The sequence below is a fragment of the Grampus griseus genome, assembly GCF_964374135.1.
Source record: "Grampus griseus genome assembly, chromosome: 2".
NCBI lineage: Eukaryota > Metazoa > Chordata > Mammalia > Artiodactyla > Delphinidae > Grampus > Grampus griseus.
The window spans coordinates 8,562,414-8,583,716 of NC_139018.1; the positions used below are offsets into that span (position 1 = coordinate 8,562,414).

The 21,303-nt window shown below is 41.3% G+C and overlaps 1 protein-coding gene across 1 annotated transcript in view; it reads left to right on the top strand.

Annotated features, from left to right (window-relative positions):
- ATG2B (autophagy related 2B) overlaps positions 1-14,925 on the top strand; it is a gene marked incomplete at its 5' end in the record, with an annotated part of 77,676 nt that extends 62,751 nt beyond the window's left edge. Inside the window, 7 exons of the mRNA XM_082647880.1 lie at positions 29-236; positions 2,745-2,814; positions 3,088-3,170; positions 4,212-4,333; positions 4,576-4,730; positions 5,429-5,578; positions 10,099-14,925. Of these exons, the coding sequence (XP_082504006.1) occupies positions 29-236; positions 2,745-2,814; positions 3,088-3,170; positions 4,212-4,333; positions 4,576-4,730; positions 5,429-5,578; positions 10,099-10,329 (1,019 nt within the window). The 3' untranslated portion in view covers positions 10,330-14,925. The remainder of the gene's footprint in view (positions 1-28; positions 237-2,744; positions 2,815-3,087; positions 3,171-4,211; positions 4,334-4,575; positions 4,731-5,428; positions 5,579-10,098) is intronic.
- Positions 14,926-21,303: the final 6,378 nt, after the last annotated feature.

Consider the following 21,303-nt stretch of genomic DNA (forward strand, 5'->3'; position numbering starts at 1 on the left):
AGCTAATTTTTCAAATGTGCACTTTCAGTTAAAAAGTCTCCTGGAGCTGACGTCACCTGCAGTTTGCCAAGGCATTTAAGCACCTCAAAGGAGCCAAATCTAGTTATTTCTTTCCCTGGGCCAAAGCAGCCTTCCCCAAATGGCAGTGCCAATTCAGTGCAAGTGGTCAATGGGGAAGAAGAGAAGGACTTCTCTGCTGAAGAAGCGTCGTTTAGCGATCAGCCTGTGTTTTTTAGGTAAATCATTTAATTTTGATAACAGATGAAGTTATTGTAGAGTATGAAGGTTGTTCTTTCATGTGTCTGTGTGCGGGAGATCAGGAGGTCGCGTCAGCGTCTCTGTGCACTGGCAAATCATCACCCGGTGTATCTATTTGTATGCGGGCCCCACCTGCTTGCACCTCCCATTTATACACATCGCAACCCTGGCTCAGGATTCATCCTCCTATTGATTCTGTAGCAGGAATTTTCTCTTCCCCTTAGATTCTTCCTTCTGTTTTCCTTCACCTGTCCCTCGCTTTCCAGTCACTTATTATGGCCTGTTTGTGTGTCCTTGAGCGTGATGCTGTCCTTTTCCCTCAAACGCCTCACCTTCAGCATTCCTCCCTTTTCCCTTATGGGGATTTTCTGTCTACTTTCTCTGCCCTTCTCTATCACTGTTGTGTCCTTCCTGACCCGCCGCTAACTGGCTGAGTTGGAATCACCAGGAAACCCATGTCCCTGTTGACTACAGCCAACAACTAGCTGGTTGTACATTGGAGTTTATCCTCATTTCCAGATCCATTCATTCTAACCGTTTTCTTTCTTTCCCAGCCCTTGATGGTAGGGATGGAGCCTTGGCTCTATTGGAAGGAGAGAGGTTGAAGATCGAAACCACCTGTGTTGTGAGGGACCGTTAGCTCCTTTCCCTGGTTTTCTATAGTCCTCTCTTGTTGACATCAGTGGTCCCCAAGTTCTGTCTTTCTAAGTTCTCAGTTTAGAATGTGACCCAAAGTAGGCAGTATAACTGTTTTAAAGTGTTTTCATGTTTTAAATATCTTGTATATTGATGAAAATAGTTAGAAAATAGAATGTGAGAATTGGAACGATCCTGGGAGAGAGGATCTCTGGTGGTTCTAAACTTTTCTACCATAAAAGAAGAATCTCTTTTATTATTTTCCCACATTTCTTTTTTATTTAAAAATTTTTTTCTAAGAAAAACATTGTGTATCTTAAGTAATAATTTGAATTCTCATTTCATATAAGCTACCAATTTGGTTTTTGTGAACACTGGATATCCAGTATAAAAGAAATTGAATTGTTATAATTCTGGCCTGAAAGCACAGAAATTTGACACTTTTTAGTCAGACTACGTAACCTCACTTACTTAGGTAAATATTTGTTTTTTTCCATTTAGACTACTTAAAATAGCTTGTAGATTTCTGTTTCTACTCTCAAAAGCTCCTAGTGTATCTAGGACCCTGGGGTGGTACTTGGTGATATAGTTCAAATTACTCACTTTACAGATGAGGAAGTTAATGCACAGAGAGGAGAGGTGACTTGCTCAAGGCCACACAGTTAGTTAGTGGCCAAGCCAGGACTAGAACAGAGGTCTTCTGAATCCCAAATCCAGTGCGTTTTCCAAGTAATGGCATAGTAGTCCCCTCTCCTGCAGACATTTATTCATCCCACGGATATTTATTGAACATTTATTATATGTATGTCAGATTTTGTTCTAGGTGAACAAAGTAGAGAAAAATCCCTGTTTAACTGAGCTTATAGATAATAAAAATATATGAGTTGGCCTATTCCATACATGCCATGGAGGAAAGAGTGAGAATGGAGGAGGCAGATGTCGAGGGGCTGTCGCCCAGAGAACCCAGTGCAGATGAGTGTTCGGAAGATGAGGGATGACCTGGGAACCCAGACTTCTTGTAGTGATTGACATAAATACAGCACTTCCATTTTACTGTAGGTTAAATGGACTTCTGTGGGATGACTTGGGATGACTTAGTATATAACCACCGACATTAATTCTGTAGTAAAAATGTGTTTCAGCTTCCAATTTACAGTCCAACTTTTGGAAGCCAACTGCTTTTGTTTGATGTGTACCATCAATGTATAATTATAATTTCACTTAGAATTCCCAATATTTGTGTGTCAGTGTCCTATTTGCAAGCGTTAATTTCATGACTGTCCACTAAAATTCACCAATGTAGATGGCATTTAAAAATTTACTGATGAAGACATTTAGGCTCAGAGAGTTTAAGTTACTTGCCTCGACTGCATCCCATGTAACTGATAAAACTAGGGTTCATGTCTAGGTCTTCTGGATCTTTCTGCTCTATCACAGAGCTAAAATGAATACCTTAGCCCTTTTTTACTTTTCGGTAATGATTATGTCATTTGGTTTAATCTTGAAAGTTGTCTTTATTAGTTCGTTCTCTGTATGAATGGAATATGTGCCAGAATAAATTTTCCTAAGATAAACATTGTTTAGTAAACTAGGAAAAGGTTTTTGTGAGAAATTTAATATATAATGAAATAAATAAGATTTATAAGATGATTAACATCTGTTTAGTCGTTACATTGCCTTAAGAAAAGGTAGAGCTAAAAGACATTCTCTTTTATTTAGGCCTTAATATATTCACATTATTTATTTTGTGGCTTTGTTTTTATTCTCCAGTTGAACAAATTCATTTATATCTAATTTCAGCTCTTAGTAATTTTGCATATAAATAACTCCCCTCCTTTCTTTATCTTTAGAGAATTTAGATTCACATCAGAAGTTCCTATTCGACTTGATTATCATGGCAAACACGTATCAATGGATCAGGTCTGGAAACTTTGCACAAATATACTCTACAAAATTATCTCATTTGTGGACTCAATTTTTTAAAAACTTTTTTCCGTTATAGTTTGTATATGTGAAATGCAGTGTAAGATTTTAAAATTTAATTCTGCTTTTAAAGTAAATTAAGTATAATTTTACTTAAGAACCCATGAGTAAAATTTGATATAAATTGGGTCATATAAAATACATGTACTTTTTTGCTCTAAGTATTTTAGGTGTTTTACCTTTAATAGCGATTTTTTTTTTAATTTAAAGGGTACGTTAGCTGGGATTTTGATTGGTCTGGCCCAGTTAAACTGCTCTGAACTGAAGCTGAAGAGGCTTTTCTATCGGCATGGGTAAGTTGACTTATTACATGAGACTTTAAGATGTAGTTACTAACGTTAGTTTACAGCAAACTAAAAATTGAGTTTTCTTAACAAGCATACATAATTTATTTTACAGTGTTGTTTGCAGAGACCTCATTTTTAGAGGATTTTTACTGGCTAGGGACTAATTTTTATTCTGAGAGAATAGAAGTAGTTTGAAGAGAGTAGTATTTTTCAAAAAACAGCTATAGTTAGGATTTTTAAATAATTTCCCGAAGTTATAAATTAGCCTATTCAGTGAAAAGACTGGAAGTTCACAAGGTAAACGGTTCTTAGTAGCTAAGAACTGTCTGGCGATTTATAGACACTGAGTCAACCCTGTGCCAAAGCTTTAGATGTTGAAGAAGTAAGAACAGTGGAAAAGCACACTTATATATACTACCTAAGCCTTATATAGAAATTATTAGCATTATAAGTGCTAAATTATTAGCACTTATATATACTGCCTAAGCCTTATATAGAAGTGATTAGCATTAGCATTGGGTTAAATGTATGTGTATACATAGATATATTTATATACTTAAATTGAAAATCTATAAAATTTTGTCCTTATAATTTGTACGTTTTCTTTTTTGTCTTTTTTTTAATAAACTTATTTATTTATCTATTTATTTATTTTTGGCTGCGTTGGGTCTTTGTTGCTGCACCACGGGCTTTCTTTAGCTGCGGTGCGGGGGGGCCACTCTTGTTGCAGTGTGTGGGCTTCTCATTGCAGTGGCTTCTCTTGCTGTGGAGCACGGGCTCTAGGTGCGTGGGCTCAGTAGTTGTGACTCGCGGGCTCTAGAGCGCAGGCTCGGTAGTTGTGGCACACGAGATTCGTTGCTCTGCGGCATGTGAGATCTTCCCGGACCAGGGCTCGAACCCATGTCCCCTGCATTGGCAGGCGGATTCTTAACCACTGTGCCACCAGGGAAGCCCTCTTTTTTTGTCTTAAGTAAAAAAATTCCCCAAACTTGTCTAAACCTATAAATTTCATTTTCCTTCCTGTATACTTACAGTCATTTGCTCTAGTTTGCTAGGTGTTGACAAATTATTCTCATATGCAATCACTGAATGGCTTACTGACATTAAGAAGAACCAGCTGCCAGGAATTCTGGGAGGCGTTGGGCCTATGCACTCACTAGTGCAATTAGGTGAGTGTTCTTTTTTAATTAGAAGATAATTTATTTTGCCTGATCAGTGATTCTTAACTCTTTTGGGGTTATGGATGCCTTTGAGAATCTACGTGAGGATCATCTTTCTAGAAAAACCTACATGTTAGTCGTACAAAATTTTGCCTCCCATTTTAGGAGTTAAAAACCCGAGGGTTGGAATGATAGCAGAGATCTAAGCTCCAGCACGCCTCTTGATTTCTGTGTGTTGGCTGCTGTTCTAGTGCAAGGCCTGAAGGACTTGGTCTGGTTGCCAGTTGAGCAGTACCGGAAGGGCGGCCGCATCGTCAGAGGGTTTCAGAGAGGCGCTGCCTCCTTTGGCACCTCGACAGCGATGGCTGCTCTAGAACTCACGAACAGAATGGTTCAAACCATACAGGTATCTTTCCAAAGACCAGCTTGATCTGTACAAAGAGGAAGAGCTGTTGTAAGCAGTTGGGTTATTTTGTTCTCAAAATGTACTGTGAAAGTGTATAAAATATTGAGAATATTTTATTTGTAATGATTTCGTATCATTAACTTTTTTTTTGATTAGCTGTCCAGTGTTAAATAAGTAGTTAAATAATAAAGCAGTGGACTACAGTGTCAAATTCGTTTGCCTCTTTCAGGTAGATTATAACTATTAAGTTAGCCAAGGATTTATTTCACCACATTTATGTGAAAAGATCATAGCTGAATGTAAAGAAGGCATTAGAGATCTAATAGTGGTCGTATTAAGGTTTGTTATATTAAGTATTAAGCTCCATTTGGCCTTATCCAGTTGTTCACAGACATGCATTCTTGTCTAACCTTGGTAACAGGGAGAGTGTTCTCAGAAGGCAGAGGAGGGGCTGAAAAATTCAGCTCAATCCAGATATGAGTTATTAGTGTACACTTTAACATTCTTGTTATAAAAGTGATACATTCTTGTAAAGAATTCAAATGCTGCAGAAGGGCCGGTCTGAGGGTGTGTGAGTCCCTCTCCTCTTCCTCTCTCCCCGTAGGAAGTGCACTGTTGGAGCTTAACCCTCCAGACTTTCTTCTGATTCACTTTTTTGTTTTCTGATTCACTTTTCACTCTCTGATAAAATGATCCAGGCGGCGGCAGAGACTGCTTATGACATGGTGTCTCCTGGTACCCTTTCTATCGAGCCCAAGAAGGTCAAAAGGTTCCCTCATCACCGCTTAGCCCACCAGCCAGTGGACCTGAGGGAAGGTGTGGCCAAGGCCTACAGTGTCGTGAAGGAGGTGAGTGGGCACCCGAGGGGACAGGCCAGAAGCAGTTTGCGTGCTTTCCTGACGTTCATCTAAAGAGCAGCGGCACTTGGGCTTTGTCCCAAAGAAACCCCTGGGGTGGACTTGGGACTGTTCTGTCGCTGGTGAGTGCAAATATCTGCATGAGGTAAGAGAGGAGGCTGTGTCCTGACCTGCAGGCTCACGAGAAGAGTAGTGATCTAGTGGGAAGACTGACCTCTTTACATACAGAAGCAAACAAGGAGTAGTAGAAACACGCCACGGACTCACCAGTGGAGTTAACACATGTTTATATTTTGCTGTATTTTCCGCAGATTTGTTTAAAAAATAAAATTTTTCAGGTTAATCACAAATGCTGACCCCATTCCCATGCCTTCACTATCCTGAAGATGGTAGATATTTTTTCTGTGCATGTTTTTTATAGTTTCATGTAAGTATGTATTCATAAGCAAATAATTGCTTATATTTTAAAAGTTAACATAAATGGTATCATCTGTACCATTCTGTAACTTTTGTCTTTCAAGATGTATCCACATTGATATATGTAGATCTAATTTAAACTTTTATAGTATTTCACTGTATGAATATAGCATAATTTATTTATCTTCCTATTAGTGGACAGTTTCCTTTTTTAAAAAATTAATTAATTTATTTACTTCTTGTTGGCTGCGTTGGTGTTCGTTGCTGCGCGCGGGCTTTCTCTAGTTGTGGCAAGCGGGGGCTCCTCTTCATTGCGGTGCACGGGCTTCTCACTGCAGTGGCTTCTCTTGTTGCAGACCATGGGTTCTAGGTGTGCAGGCTTCAGTAGTTAAGGCGTGTGGGCTCAGTAGTTGTGGCGCACAGACTTAGTTGCTCCATAGCATGTGGGATCTTCCTGGACCAGGGATTGAACCCATGTCCCCTGCATTGGCAGGCGGATTCTTAACCACTGCGCCACCAGGGAAGTCCCAGATTCCATTTTTTTCCCTGAAATACGGCTATTGGAATGTTCATATAAACGCCCCTTTGTTTGTATGTGCAAGAAGTTGTTAAGGGTGGAATTGGTGATTTGTAACTATTTGAATCTTGACACTTATTAAGCATTAACAAATTGTAATTTAGTTGCACCAGTGAATCCTGGTTCTTTATGGGTGTTGACAGGAGCATTCCTTGTCTTTTTTTTCTTTCTTTTTTTTTCTTATTCAAACAAAGTCACAAAAATCATAATCATCCTCATCAGTTCACTCAGTCCCATGTAATTAATTTGTTTTTCATCTTGATCTTTTCTTAGCACTTTTGTGAATTCATCAGTTTTCCATTAGAGTTCTGAGAATACTTATTCATTCAATTCAGCAGTATAGTCAGTTACCAGAAACCTGTACTTGTCAGAGTCTTTTCCATGAATTCCTTGAAGGTGAAACCCTTTTATAGGAACATTTTTGCAAAAGCATCAGAGTACACCCAGAACCGTCTGTAAATGACAAAAGACTTAAAAATGACCACGGTTAAAGATTTGACGAAAGTTCGTAATAATGCAATTGACAAGGAAATTTAGTTATTTCTGAGATATACATTTTAAAATAATAACTAGAATTATGACTTATAACGTTATACCAGAACATATAAGATTTTTAGGAATTTCATGTAATGTCTGAAACATTAATATTAACATATTTCCATACAAATAACCCAAAGAAAGTTTAGTATTAGTTTTTTTTCCTTTTTTTAGCATTCCTTGTCTTAATCTTTTTTTTTTTTTGACATAGGACATGAAGTTTGAGGTCATTTTACTTATGATTTGTGTGTTAAGATTTCATTAATGATATTTTTCCCTGTCATATTCTGACAGGCAGAAGTGCCTTAGGACAGTCTTTTACGTGACAAAAGAAGCCCATGTGGTCCCAAGTGGTGGGAAGAAGACTGAAGTGAGGCCCCCAAGAAATGTGTTAGTGGATAAATAAAGGCAAGACCACGGATCACCTCTCTTAAAAAGAGGTTTAGAGAATAAAGAGAGATAATTACCAGTCAGACCTGTTCCTACAGATGTCAGGATTGGGCCAGTAATCAGCAGACATGTTAGAAATCAGGTTTGTAAAAATTATCCTGGGCTTCAAGGCGTAGCAGGGGCAGTTTGCAGCAGGATATAATAGCACTTGGGTACCTAGCACTTTGCAGTTTCACAAAATTCTTCCCTAACTTAATCTATGCTCATTTAAATAAAAGTATTTGTGTGCTTACTCTGTGCCAAGAGGATAGTAACCCTTAAAAGATAGGTGGTTTTCCTGACTTAGAGATGAGGAAACGGGGTCAGCAAGAATGGCTTCCCCACTGTACCGTGGCGAGACGATAGTGGAGCCTGGATCGGAACCCAGGTATTTGGGTCTAATGTTTAGTTCTCTAAAACCATCTGTGTGAAGAAGGGAGGAAGGAAGGTGAGCATGATTTGATATGGTAGGTGTGCTTGATTAGACGGAGTCTGAATTCTGTATTAGAAAACTTTTAAAATAGACGTTCCTAGGTGGTGATAAATACTATCTCTTGGGCTTCCCTGGTGGCGCAGTGGTTAAGAATCTTCCTGCTAGTGCAGGGGGCACGGGTTCAAGCCCTGGTCCGGGAAGATCCCACATGCCATGGAACAACTGAGCCCGCGAGCTACAACTACTGAGCCCGCGTGCCACAACTGCTGAAGCCTACGTACCTAGAGCCTGTGCTCCACAACAAGAGAAGCCACCGCAGTGAGAAGCCCATGCACCACAATGAAGAGTAGCCCCCACTCACTGCAACTAGAGAAAAACCCGCGCACAGCAACAAAGACCCAACGCAGCCAAAAATAAATAAATAAAATAAATAAATTTATAAAAAAAATACTGTCTCTTTTCGTATTATATGTTGGTAACTCAGAGATCAAGAGGAAACATCACATGTGTTTCACAAGATCAGGGGTTGGCAAATGATAGGTCTCAGGTCAGATCTGGCCCATGCCTGTTTCTATATGGACCGTCTAGTAAGAATGATTTTTACAGTCTTAAAGGCTTGTAAAAAGAAGAAAACAAGAAGGAAGAAGAAGAGTATATGACAGAGACTGTGCAGCCCGCAAATACTTACCACCTGGCCCTTTGCAGGGACAGTTTGCCGAGCCCTGCTCTGCATGATCAGGTCTCGTGGTGGTTGGGGAGCAGTGGTGAGGGAAGTAGTAGTTGTAGGAGCTGTTCGGTGAGCACTTAGTACCTGCTGAGTTGTACCGGGCTCTTTAGGTGCAGTATTTCATTTAACTCTAACAATCACTACAGCATTTTCATTCCCCTCTTAAAGCACTTGTGTCAGGTCACACAGCTAAATGATGGAGCTGAGGTTTGAATTTGCTTGGTGGTGCTGATCACCACGTTCTGACACACTAACAGCGACTGTTTGTGGGTTAGGGAGGGGACCTGGGAGCAGGCAGGAGGAGGATGTGGGCAAATGTGTAAATTGTAAGCATCTTCACTGTGGTGACGGTTTTACTTGTTGGCTGTTATTCTGTAGATAGTTTGAACAATAGCACTTACATTTTTTTTTTAGCTCTTCTGTAACCCCCTCCCCGCCACGGTATTACATGTTTTTTGCCTGCTGTGCTGTGTAAAAATGATACTCGCATCAGGTTGTCAAAGTGAGGGCTAGACTTTGGACTAGGGCAAAGCTCCTTGATTTCCCTGGAGAGCCCAAAGTTCCTCTCATTGTGCCTGTCACTGAAATGGTCACAGTGGAATAGTGCCTCGTGGCCCCTAAGGGATTTTGAGTTAGACAAATGGTAGAGATTTGAAAGTCATGTATGACGTTTTACCACTCTGGCTTGACCTACTCATTTACATATTCAGCTCTAAAGCTCAGCAGTCATGATTATTTTAATGTTACACAGTTAGAAGAAAGATGAAAAATGCTGCAGAAGCTTTGTTTCTAATTATTAAACATGTTCCTGCTTTATGTTCTCAGAATTTTCTCTGTTTAATCCAGTAAAATGTTCTATTTAGCCTTTTATCTTAATTGAATGTTCCACAGTTATCTCTTCTAGTACATAGCCAGTAATTTAAAACAAATTAAATTATTTTCTGGAGCTTAGTCAAATTAGGTTTTTTGTTACAGTTGAATCACAGGTGCTATCACCATATTCATTTAGTGATTATATTTATTCAAGAAGCTTTGTTTGCTAAGTTTGATTTAACTAGAGTGATTACTGGTGCCAGAAAAGCTGCTCTTGGATTATTGACTATTTCTGTAAGCTTCCCCACGTGAAATTGTAGTTTACAATTGTAGTGTACACAACTGTCACAATAAAATGCTAAATCATAATAATTGCATCTTACTTTCCCTTATAATTAGAATTGTCATAAAAATAATTATCCTGGCTTATCTCAAAAGTACAGGTTCTGTTTTGTTTTGTTTTTTGTCTAGTTACAAACCTGCTGTTGATTAACTCGACTAAAGTGTGTATTATGAGAGAATTTAGAGAGTTTTCTGACCAGTGATTTGCTCCCCTTCTCTCCCCTCCCCCCTTTCAGGGAATTGCAGACACGGCTCAGACCATTTACGAAACCGCAGCCCGGGAGCACGAGAGCAGAGGGGTGACTGGCGCCGTGGGCGAGGTCCTGCGCCAGATCCCTCCAGCCGTGGTGAAACCTCTGATCGTTGCCACAGAAGCAACATCCAGCGTCTTAGGTGGCATGAGAAACCAAATCAGACCAGACGTTCGGCAAGACGAGTCACAGAAATGGCGCCACGGAGAAGACTGACGTTTCAGACGTGGTTCTTCATGAAGATAATGAGGGTGGAAATAAGGAACAGAGTATCCCACTGGCAGCTTCAGGGGGAACTCGCTTAATTTTATTGTGCTCATCTCAGGAACAAAACCATTTCTTAGTGAAATAGTTTAGTATCAAAACAACATGCAACCAAAACCTTTTGACATTTTAGGGCTAGTTTGGTACTTGCCTGTAGAATAGAAACGTTTGGTGGCTGGTGTCAAAAGTCCAGGAAGCATTTGCTGCCCAGTTAGTGGAATGTTTGCTTTTATTAAAATGACTGTACTTATCCGTGTTACAGACAGCTGTCATTGGAAACCTCCTTTTACAGTACAGAGTGCTCAGAAACATTGGAGCACTTTGAAAGCACTATTTACGTTGCTCTAAGGAGTTGATTTTTCTCCAGGTTTGAAGAGAATCACAGCTTCGAAACTTTCATTGAGAATGAGAGACAGAAGCCACAGGGAAAGTAAAACAAATAGGATTTTCAATATAAATACCCGTGAGGGAAAAATAACCTAGTCTGTTGGATTTAGTGTTCCCGCACTCGCGAACAATGTCGTTTCCATTTGCTCAGAAGAGCCTTCTGTGGGAGTTTGAGAACGTGAATGTCGCAGACTTGTTCTGTTGTGTTGCACTTTATTGTGTGTGTGTGTGTCTGTGTGTGTGTGTGTGTTTAGATTAATACAAGTTATGTGCTATATTCTACGTGTAATTTATAGAGTTACACAAAATATAAAGAGGGGTAAGTCTGAAGGTTTTTGGCAAAGGAAGGTAACTCAAATGTAATAACTTTCATTCATTCTGAGTGTAAATGAAAATGTGCATTCTATAATGAACTGGGGCCCATCTAATTGTTTATATATTCAATTTTAAGCAGGTATAGTGCAAGGTTATTAGGAATGTGTGGAAAGGGAGATTGAAAGTGGTTTTTACTCTTTTGAAATTAACCAAAAATCCTCCAAATATGCCCTAGTCAGCTATTTCGAAGTACCATTTTTACTTGGTTAACAATGTACATTTTGATAATCTGTCAGGAATGAATAAAATATTTTTATTTAAAGGTAAAATTGTTTTATGCTTCCATGAATATTTTGCTTCTCTTAGAGCATATTCATAGATGCAATACTAGAATTTATTCCAAGACCCTTGGGAACACTTTCTCAAAATTGATTTTGGTTAATATCAAGTAAATCATTACCTAGGAGTGAGAGGGAAATTGTTCTCAAGAACTCAGCCTCTAACTTTAGATTAATCTAGCAGAAAGAAAATATAGGACTTTGTATTCATCCACTGTTTAAAGTTGCACGATGTACATCCTCATTTTCTAGAGTGGGGGGATGTCATCGAGGTGAATTTGGATTTCACAGCTGCTTTCACTTTGGGGTTTGGAAAATGACGTATCAATTTCATTCTCTAAACTTTCTAAACAAGAAAGCAAATGTAAACCAAAAATCTGAACATTTAAAATTTATAAAATGATGTTAAATAGCATTTGATTTAATTTTGTTTTCTGTTTACTGCTGAAAAACTTAAAAGGATAGTGCTCAGAAAACCACCTGTTTAAGCATCACAGGACCGTTTATTACTCGGCCCTAGTTAGATGGAGTCCACCTAGAACGTGGTCCTGAACGCTAGCCATGGCTGTTTATTATATGAAGCTTCAGCCTGCTTCCGGGGTGCTTTCCAGGCACCCTCGCATTGACACCAGTATTTTCCCTTATAAGGGAACATGCTGTGTGTGATATCTGTGATGATTAATCAAACTGGAAAACACTTGCTCAAATTTAAAAATATAAAATCTCTTTATTAAATATATTTTCCATACTACATCTCATTGAACTTAAATAATTAGTATAGGGAGAAATAATCATCCTCTTCTTTGTACTCTGAGTTGCAAATGGATCTGTTTTTTTTGAGAAATTGGGTTTATAAGTCCCATTTAAACATATGTCTTTATAGTGTAATTTCCATGGCTCTCTGTTCTGCCCTCCTGCACCTGCTTTTAATAGAATCCATGTTTGGGAACAGAAACCTTGTGTCTCAGAAAGATTCAGTGTCAGGGTCTAGTCATTGTCAGTTTAACCAAGATGCTCTTTACTTGAGATGTTTACATAGAGGTCCTTTCTATATTTGAATACTTAGGCATTGTTAAATGTCCTTAATTTTTTCTATAGTGTCTTTTCGAACTTTTACGTCACCATGACACAGTAGAGAGTGTTGGCAGGATCCTCGTGTTGCCAGATCTGTGACTTACCAAGTGGATGCTTTTGCCAAGACATTGAGTTTCTTTGTGCCTCTGGGTCCCTCTCTGTAAATGAAGGGGTTTCTTACGACAAAGCCCAACAGAGATTTTCGGATGAGTAGAGCGTGTGTGTGTATGCATGTGAATGATGACGTGGGATGTGGCACTCCGTTGAGTGCCCCAGGCCTCTGGCACCTGGGACGGGTGGTGGTGTCGAACGAGAGCACTGGCCACATCACACCCACAGTAGCCACGGCTCCTTCAGATCTCTGATCTCTTAGAGTAACGTGTCTCTGAATGGCCATGGTGCCTTCAAGGCTGACTTCTGAATGGAGCAAACTGAGCATGTCCATGTACTGCTGCATTGAGTCCACGTTACGTTTCTCCCCGAGGGGTCCAGGTCAGCGAGCTTGATCAGGATACGTTTGTGAGTTTCAGAACCTCACAGTGTTGCAGGAACATGTTAAGACCACTTTACGTTATACAGGCAGCAGAGGCCATGGTGACATCTCCTCTTGATTAGGATCCCCCAGTTTCCCTTCCTGTCTGTCCACAGATTGCTGTTATTTACAGGTAGAATGTCCGCTCAGCATTTGCCTTTTAGGACAGATAGGATGCAATGTTTTTTTCTAGACATCATAGCGAAGACTTTCATTTTAGTAAAGCTTGGGTCCAATTTGGAGTCCCACTTAAGCACATATATTTAACATCAATATTTTTATAATGCAGAACTCCCTTTAAGAAAAAAAAAAAAAATCTTCCCAAATAGCAATGTGCCTAAAATGAGAAAAAGACTAAAAACCAGTATTTCCTGCGACATGCTATGCGTCACTTCCCTCTCCTTTAAAAACTGTGTTTTGTAGGTTTGGTGCCTTTGTTCAGTTCCCAAACAGTCCAAACAACTACGTCTGCTCCTCGGGGGCCGCTCGCCACCCTCGGGTACTGTTGATTCAGGTTCTGTGCACCGTGTGTGCTCTCACCAGAGACGGGAGACGAGAGACAGAGGGCAGAGGCAAGTTAAGCAGTTTTAAACGAGGAATCCACACTTGCACTAAGTAGTTTTAGGATTAACAATTAATTATCTTACCATGAATTTAGATCTTGTATATGTAAAAAGCTGCATGACTCAGCTTAAGAGAAATCATTTACCTTTGCCCCGCCTCAGTTTTCTCACACCTGAGTGGGGTGCAAATGAACTCTCAGCTTGTGGCAGTGTGGCAGGGCTAGTGGCCCGTGGTGAGCAGTCTGTTCCCTGTTTCCCTTCATATCCTCTTGACCTACTTAAGACACGAGAGAAAATGTCTATAAAGGTCTTTAAGCGTCGTGAAAGTAAGGGCCTGTGCAGATGCAAAGCGATACTTTGCATCTGCAAATGCATCAACTGGACATACCCATTGGTACTAAATTGAATAACTCAAATATCAATATAAATTTGTGAGTCTTAGGTTAAAAAGGAAGGTTATTTGGGTAGTATATAGATAATGAAGGAAAGAAAAATTTTGTTCCATTACCAAGAAATCTTATTTCTGTGTCCCGGAAGGTATAGTCAGTCTTTTCATTGAGAATAACTGAGTGCTTTAATGCCAATTTAGTTTTATCTCAGAAGTTTCAGGATCATGCTAGGCATTGCTCCCTGCAGTAGACTTTACATGCACAGTGGCAAGTCAGCTAGTTTTAATCAGAAGTATTTTCCTTTCATTGTAGTGTCTGCAAATCAGAGAGAGAGAAGGCATTCTAACACACCACGATCGGCTTCTTTGGGGATACGAAACTTGAGTTTCAACAATTCATATTTTGAAATGTCAGCAATTTTTAAAAACAGAGGTGTTAGACATTTTTGCTTCCTGTAACCAGTGTTGGCCCCTTGGTTTCAAGCATATTGCTTCATAAAAAGCACCAGATGGCTATCTGATGTATTTCAAGAGATTGTAGATGTGATGTTGGCTGACTCAGTGACATCTCTAATGCTCTGGGGGTGTTGAAATAGCAGCCCCTCCTTTAAGAAACATGTTTACTTTGCTGTTTCACATGTACTTTGTGTATATGAAATGGCAGCTTCCAATTTCTAGTTGGATTTGTCTTACATTGTTTGTGTAACTTGCCGGTCACACAGGACTGTTTGCTTTTTCATTGCGAAATTTGGTAGGGACGCCAATTCAGCTCTTATGTTAATCCATCCTGATTTATTTTAGACATTGAATTGATCTCACCAGAAGTAAAAAGCATATGTTGTATATGTTGACTGTCGTTGCTAAGTTTCCTAATTGAGGTAATTATGGATATGAATACTTTAAGAATACTGATGCTATATGAGTATTTTTGTGGAAATGTTAACTTGTTAGTGTGACTATTATGAATTTAAGAATATTCTTGAAGAAAATTAAAATATTTACTCTTTGGAGTTTGCTCTAAACACTATTGTCTTTCACCAAGAAATGTTCCCTGTATAAAAAGCCTGTATAAAATACTTTTTGAGGCAGAGGGCAGGTCTGTGTCAGATCCTGTTGCTGTGAAATGGTGTTCTTATGATCCTGTGCTGATAAGTACTTCTAATAGCAACTCTTGTAGCTACCTGCTGCTGCCTTCTGAGATGTATAGGGCATATAATGTTAGAATTTGCCACTCCTTCCCCTTTTGGGATATTAATCACTGCATTAGTTATCTTATCTCCACAATGTAGACTTGCAGCAAACACATCTTATAGTTTTGGTCTTAGGGACCTAGATAAATACTTGAAAAACCTGTTCTTTTTGGAGGAATATTATTATTTATAAAAGGAATATTTAAAAGAAATATTTATTCTTAAAGACAGTACTGTAAAATAAGTTTTGATGTGACAGATGTCATTATATGACCATCCACTGTGAGCAATCATGGAAAAATCGTGAGTCACAACACACTTCACACATGACTCTTGTGAGAGAGGGAAGGGAACCTTTGTGAGGTGCTTGCTGTGAGCCAGGTTCTTTATATAACCCCAATAGCCCCTCTGAGGGGTGCGTGTAATAATCCCTCTTTTCCAGAGGAGGAGACTGAGGTTCAGAGAGGTCAAGGAAGTTTCTTAAGGTCCCATGGTTTGATTCCCGAAGCCCATGCTCATTCTAGGATTTTATTTTAAGAGGAACTTGTACCGTTGTCTAAATTAGTGACAACTCTTCACTAATTAGGAAACCAAGAAAGGAGTTTTGCTAGAAAATGGAGATTATAGGCTCTCAGAATACTTTAGTCAGACAAACTTGCTTATCTTGCATCTCCACCCCTCTCCCCTCTCCAGGCTGGGCTCCAGCCACAGTCGTTAAGTCTGGGAGCAGGGCTAAGTTAGATTCTCTCCACTTTAGAAATCTTACCCTTGGGGCTGGATAAGCCTTTGCTGTGGGGCTGTCCTGTGCACTGTAGGGTGTTTAGCAGCGTCCTTGGCCTTACCCAGTACGTGCAAGTAGCACCCCGTCCCCACTTGTGTAAAAACCAAAAATGTCTTCAGACACGGCCAAGTGTCCCCTGGGTGGCAAAGGTCCCCTGTGTGGCAAGAGCCCACTGGTGCAAACCACTGGGCCAAAAGCTCCCCTGGTGAAAATCATGTGCGGCATGGAGCGAGCACAGCGCGTAAGAGCCTCCCCACATTCCTTTCTGGAATATTCTGCCTGGTTCCTCCTTATCTCAGCTTAAAGATTACGCTTCTCAGGCCCAGCCACCCTTACGTCTTTATTACCTCATTATTCATTATAGCACACACTCTTCTCAACAAACTTTGTGGCATTTCTCTCATTTTAAATTCAACATTTGTTAAGTATTTACTGTGTGATTACTACTTTGTTCAAACCTCAACAACATGGCATTCACATTCCGTACCAGCCAGGGTCCTGGCAGGAAGCAGATGGCCGGCCACTGGGGCGACTGAAGGAGGTGTAAGGAAGGGACTTAATTTAGCACAGGTGGGCAGGGGCAAGGGCGATCCACTGGCACCTCGGGAGCTGGCTCGGCCTCAGCTCTGTGAGTCAGTGGTGGTGTCTGACTTTTTCCCGCTGACCTTGGACACAGGAACACGAGGCCGCTCCCCCTTTCCCATCCCATCTATCAGGAGACTGAAACAGTGCTAAGCCTCACCACAGGCCTGAGGGGACAAAGGGATAGAGTGATTCACAGAACCCGTAGCTGAAGGGGAGGGCTGCCTGATACAGCTGTGGCCTTAGGTGGAGCCAAGTAGCCAGAGGGGCCCAGACCGCTAAATCCCCAGCCTCGGGCTCCTGCTTTCCCACCTCCTGCTGGAGCCTCCCATAGGTTGAGCCTAACTTACTGCAGTATCTCAGGCTCAGCCTCCCCGGCAAAGAGCAGGGGAGAGGGGGTAGAGAGTGGATCTGGAGGGGCAAATGAAAGCTGTCACTCGGACATGATTTGTATTTGTAATATTGTCTTCATTCTGCAGATGACAACACTGAGGCTTAGGATAAGTGACCTCCCCAAAGCCACACAATGTACTAGTTAAGGAACACTGGTCACTGATGACAGATAAACCCCCGAATCCCAGCAGCTTAACAAAAAAACTATTTCTCATTTACATCAAGTCCAGTCAGTGCTCCTGAATATCTGGCAGCTCTCCCCTAAGTGGTGCTGGAATAGCCCAGGCCCCTTCCATCTTGTGGCTCTGCCTCCCCATTCAGAATCTGCCTCACAGGAAAGAGGACAGCCTAGTGCTGGAGACTTTTGCCCACATTCTATTGGTCAGAATCCTGTCACATGATCACACTTGGCTTCAAGGGAAGCTGGGTAATGTAGTCTTGCTGTGCGCCTAGGCAGGAAGGAAATGGAGGTTGGTGGGCACGTAGCCAGACTCTTATCCACTGGAAAAAATAATGCACAACCTCAAAGTAGAGAATTATGTTTTATTTGGCAGTCTTTCTGAGGACTTCAAGCCCAGAAGACAGCCTCTCAGTTAGCTCTGAGGGACTGCTCTGAAGAGGTAAGGGAGGAGCCAGGATACATAGGAGTTTTTGCAGTGAAGACCAGGTAGTTGGACTTCAAAAGATTACTGTTAATTAAAGAAAATCAGGTATCTCAAGTTAAGGACTTCAGCACTTTTCTGTGTATGGGAAGATGCAAGAGTCTGGGCTCCTTGAAACCATTCCTTTGATGTGCACGTCAGCTATCTGGGACCAGTATCCCCTGCTTTCCCATCCTGATTCCCCTCAGGGTACACCACTGGGGGCAGATGCCATGGCTGAGGGCTGGCAGCGAGGTCATTTGTTCCCTCAGGGCTCACCATCAGGGCAGCTGTAGTGGCTTGGTGGCTGCAACATCCTTTGTTTAGTAATATGGCAGGCAACATTTTCCACTCACACTGTTACGTGCAGAGATGTTAATCCAAGAATGTCTTGACTCCAGACCCATGCTCTTAGCACAGACTCTGTTGGAATTACGGTCAGTTACACTCCAGGGTAATTTGATACAACCGAAGTTTGGATATTATTTTTTCCTCCTTGTTTGTTTACATTCCTGAAAGCAGGTCCTGCGGTGGCAAACATATTCAATTCAGCAAGCATTGCTGAGTAGTGAGGCAGGATAGTATAATGTAGTGGTTCTCAAAATGAGTCTCAAAATGAGTCTCAAAATCAGCTGAGGAGCTTTTAAAAATTCCAAAACCCATACCACACCCGAGACCAATTAAATCACAATATAATGTATTAAATGTACTTTTTGAAGGTGTACTTTTGAAGCTCCCTAGGTGACTAATTGCAGACAAGTTGGGGAACTGCTGGTATACTGGCTAAGAATATATATTTTTGAGTCAGACTGCCCGGGTGTGAACCCAGGCTGCATTACTTGTTATCTGTGTGGCCTTGGGGAAGTTGCTTAACCTTTCTGTGCTTCAGTTTCCTCCTCTATAAAATGGAGCTAATAATAGTGTTGTTATGAGGATTACGCGAGTTAATCAGAACAGTGTCTGACACAGAGTAAGTACCATCTAAGTGTTAGATACTGTTACTGTTTCTCGAATGCCTACTATGAGCAATGCCCTGGGCCAGAGATGAAAGATATGGTCCTCGATTTGGGGGAACTCAGAACCCAGTGGGAATACATCAGACTCTAATATAAAACAGCTTAGACACAGCTAATCATTCCAGCCATTTGTTCCTTATAAATGGAAATCAATTTGTTTTGCTTCTGGGAAATTGAATGGCATTTTAGGAAGCCGAGGAAAGGAGCAGAAGCTGCTCAGAGCAGTTTTAGAATTGGAATTCCTGGTTTTGAAGACACCACCTGGTCTCCTCTTTCACTGCCATCCAGACATCTGCTTCCCTGGCGTTAAACACAGATCCGGGGCAGGCTTGGGAAAGCTGGGGGAGCCGCTTCCCTTTTTAGCCTGATGTTCAGGATTGACTGGTTACAGGGAAATTTGAGTTGAAGGGGACATCTTGGGTAGCATCTGGAAATAAAAGTCAAGGAGGGTGCTGGAGGCAAAGTCTTTGGGGTTTTGGGTTTGCTGAGAAAAATGAGTATTAGCACAACCTTACAGTAAGAATTTCTAAGGCTGTCAGAAGAGGGCAAAACATTCTTTTAAATTTAGATTTCACTGAGGTATAAAGGAAAACACGACTGCTCGTTGCCAAGTACTACCATTGCTTCCAAAACCTAATGTGAGCATTTGTCAGCCCAGATGTGGCCCATTTATTTTTAGAGTGATGGACCTCAAGGCTACAACTCAAAAAACACTTAACATTTAGTAAAAGTTAAGCACAATACCGCCCCCCCCAAATATGCTATTTAAAAATCAGTATCAATGTCATAGCTCTATAGTTAGACATCCTCTTTCCATTTACAACAAGCACTTCTAAGGCCAATTAAATACCTCCCTTCCTTCTCCATTTCAGTTTAAACTTAAGCTTTACTTACTTCCCCTCACCCCACCCCCATTTTCTTTAAAATATTCTTTTCTTCAAAACCCTCCTTAATCCTTCATACCAGATTTCATTTTGAAAGCTATCTTCTTAGTCTTTATGTCTTATTTGCTGAGCTGGGGTTTCAGCCAACTCGCTACCCCAAGGATTGACCTTGAGCAAATCACTGAACTTGGCTCCACCTCAGTTTCTCAGTAGTTTTGATACCAATCAGGGTTCTTGGCCTTCTCCAAGCAACAGAAATTGACAAGAGGCCAGACAAGAAATTCGGGCAAGGTTTATTGGGGCCCATGTGGTCACAGGAGGGACTGAGAACTAGTAACAGGTTCCCTTGTTTGCTCCCTGACCGGAGGCAAGCTCATTCCTTACATGCGGTGAGGGTAGGGTTGTGTCCAAGGGTCAGGCTAGAGGGTGGCTTAGGTGGGTTGCCCACCCCTTTGGTGGTGTTGAGTGCAGGGGGCAGTACCCTGCTTTTGCTCCCAGTTCTTCAGAAGTGGCAGTTGGGTTTTTTGGTCTTTTTGTATCTTTTGTCCAGAATTTGCCCCAACTGTGCACATCTGCAGTTATTTTTTAGTCTCTTATAGATTCTTTGTATTTTGTAGCTCAAGGAGATGTTTGTCCAGGTGCAAGCATTGCAGCACAGCAGCAAAGGGTCCCAGGTTCCAGCCTTGAGGCAGGAGATAGATGGGCCCCCGGGGCAAACAGTTTGAGTTTGGTCCTGTGGACCTATACTCCGAGACAAGAATAACAGGACAATTGAGAGAGGAGGCTGGGCCCTGCCCAGACAGAAGTTAAGAGACCACATATTCCTCATTCTCAAAGTCAGGAGACCTCCCCAACTACATATGGACAGAAAGGCTCGTTGGAGTTCAAAAGGGAAGTGATGCTAAGTGGCTAAATCTACCCATAGTCCTCTTCAGTAGAATCCATCTTGGCTAAGAGATGCACATGCACACGTGGGAAGATACTGAGATACACCAAATACGGACTTTTTGAACTAAGCAAATCAAAATGATTGGCAAAAGGAAACCCAGAAGAAATGCCCCATAAAAGTGATTCAAACTGCCACAAGGGCACGACTCTCTCTTGGAGCCTGCCTGTGTGTCTATCCACATGTACTGTACATTTTTTTCCTAATAAATAATTTACTTGTTTCACTACTTTCCTTCTTTGTGGGAATTCTTTTTCTGCAAAGCCGTAGGGCCAGGGCCTTGTCGCTGACCACTGGTCTAGTGGCTAGGATTCGGTGCTCTCACTGCCGCGACCCAACCTCAAGCACTGGCTGGGAACTGAAACCCTGCTTCAAGCCGCTGCTGGCCGAGGCCACCCAAGATCAGCCTGTCTCAGTTTATCTGTTGGATGGATCACTACAAGGGGAAACACTGAATCAATGATATGTGACACCCATTTAAAATTGGAGTGGCTCTTACCAACTGCCCTCTTATAGAAGTTGTACCTACTGACGTACCCACCAACAGGGCTCAAGAGCAATTGTTGCCTTTCCACGTTTCCATGTTTTGTTAAGCTTTGTAACCTATCTGTTGTAACCCATTCAAGGACCTGCTTTGAAATTTTGTGCAGAAACATTTCTGGGGAAAGAGCACTCTTCCTTCGAGGCCAGCAGGAGGCGCCCGCTCCCCTCCTGAGTGGAACTTTGGTTTCCAGCATTTACCCCCTACAAAGCCTCTGCAGCCCGTCTGAGCCTGCGCAAATTCTGACCCCGCACACGGTGGGAAGGTTTTGGAAAAATCCTATCCCTACCCTTTCGCAAGGCTAGTCTGTGGCAGCGTCCTCTTGGTCGAGGAAGTAGCTTAAATTTAAAATGAA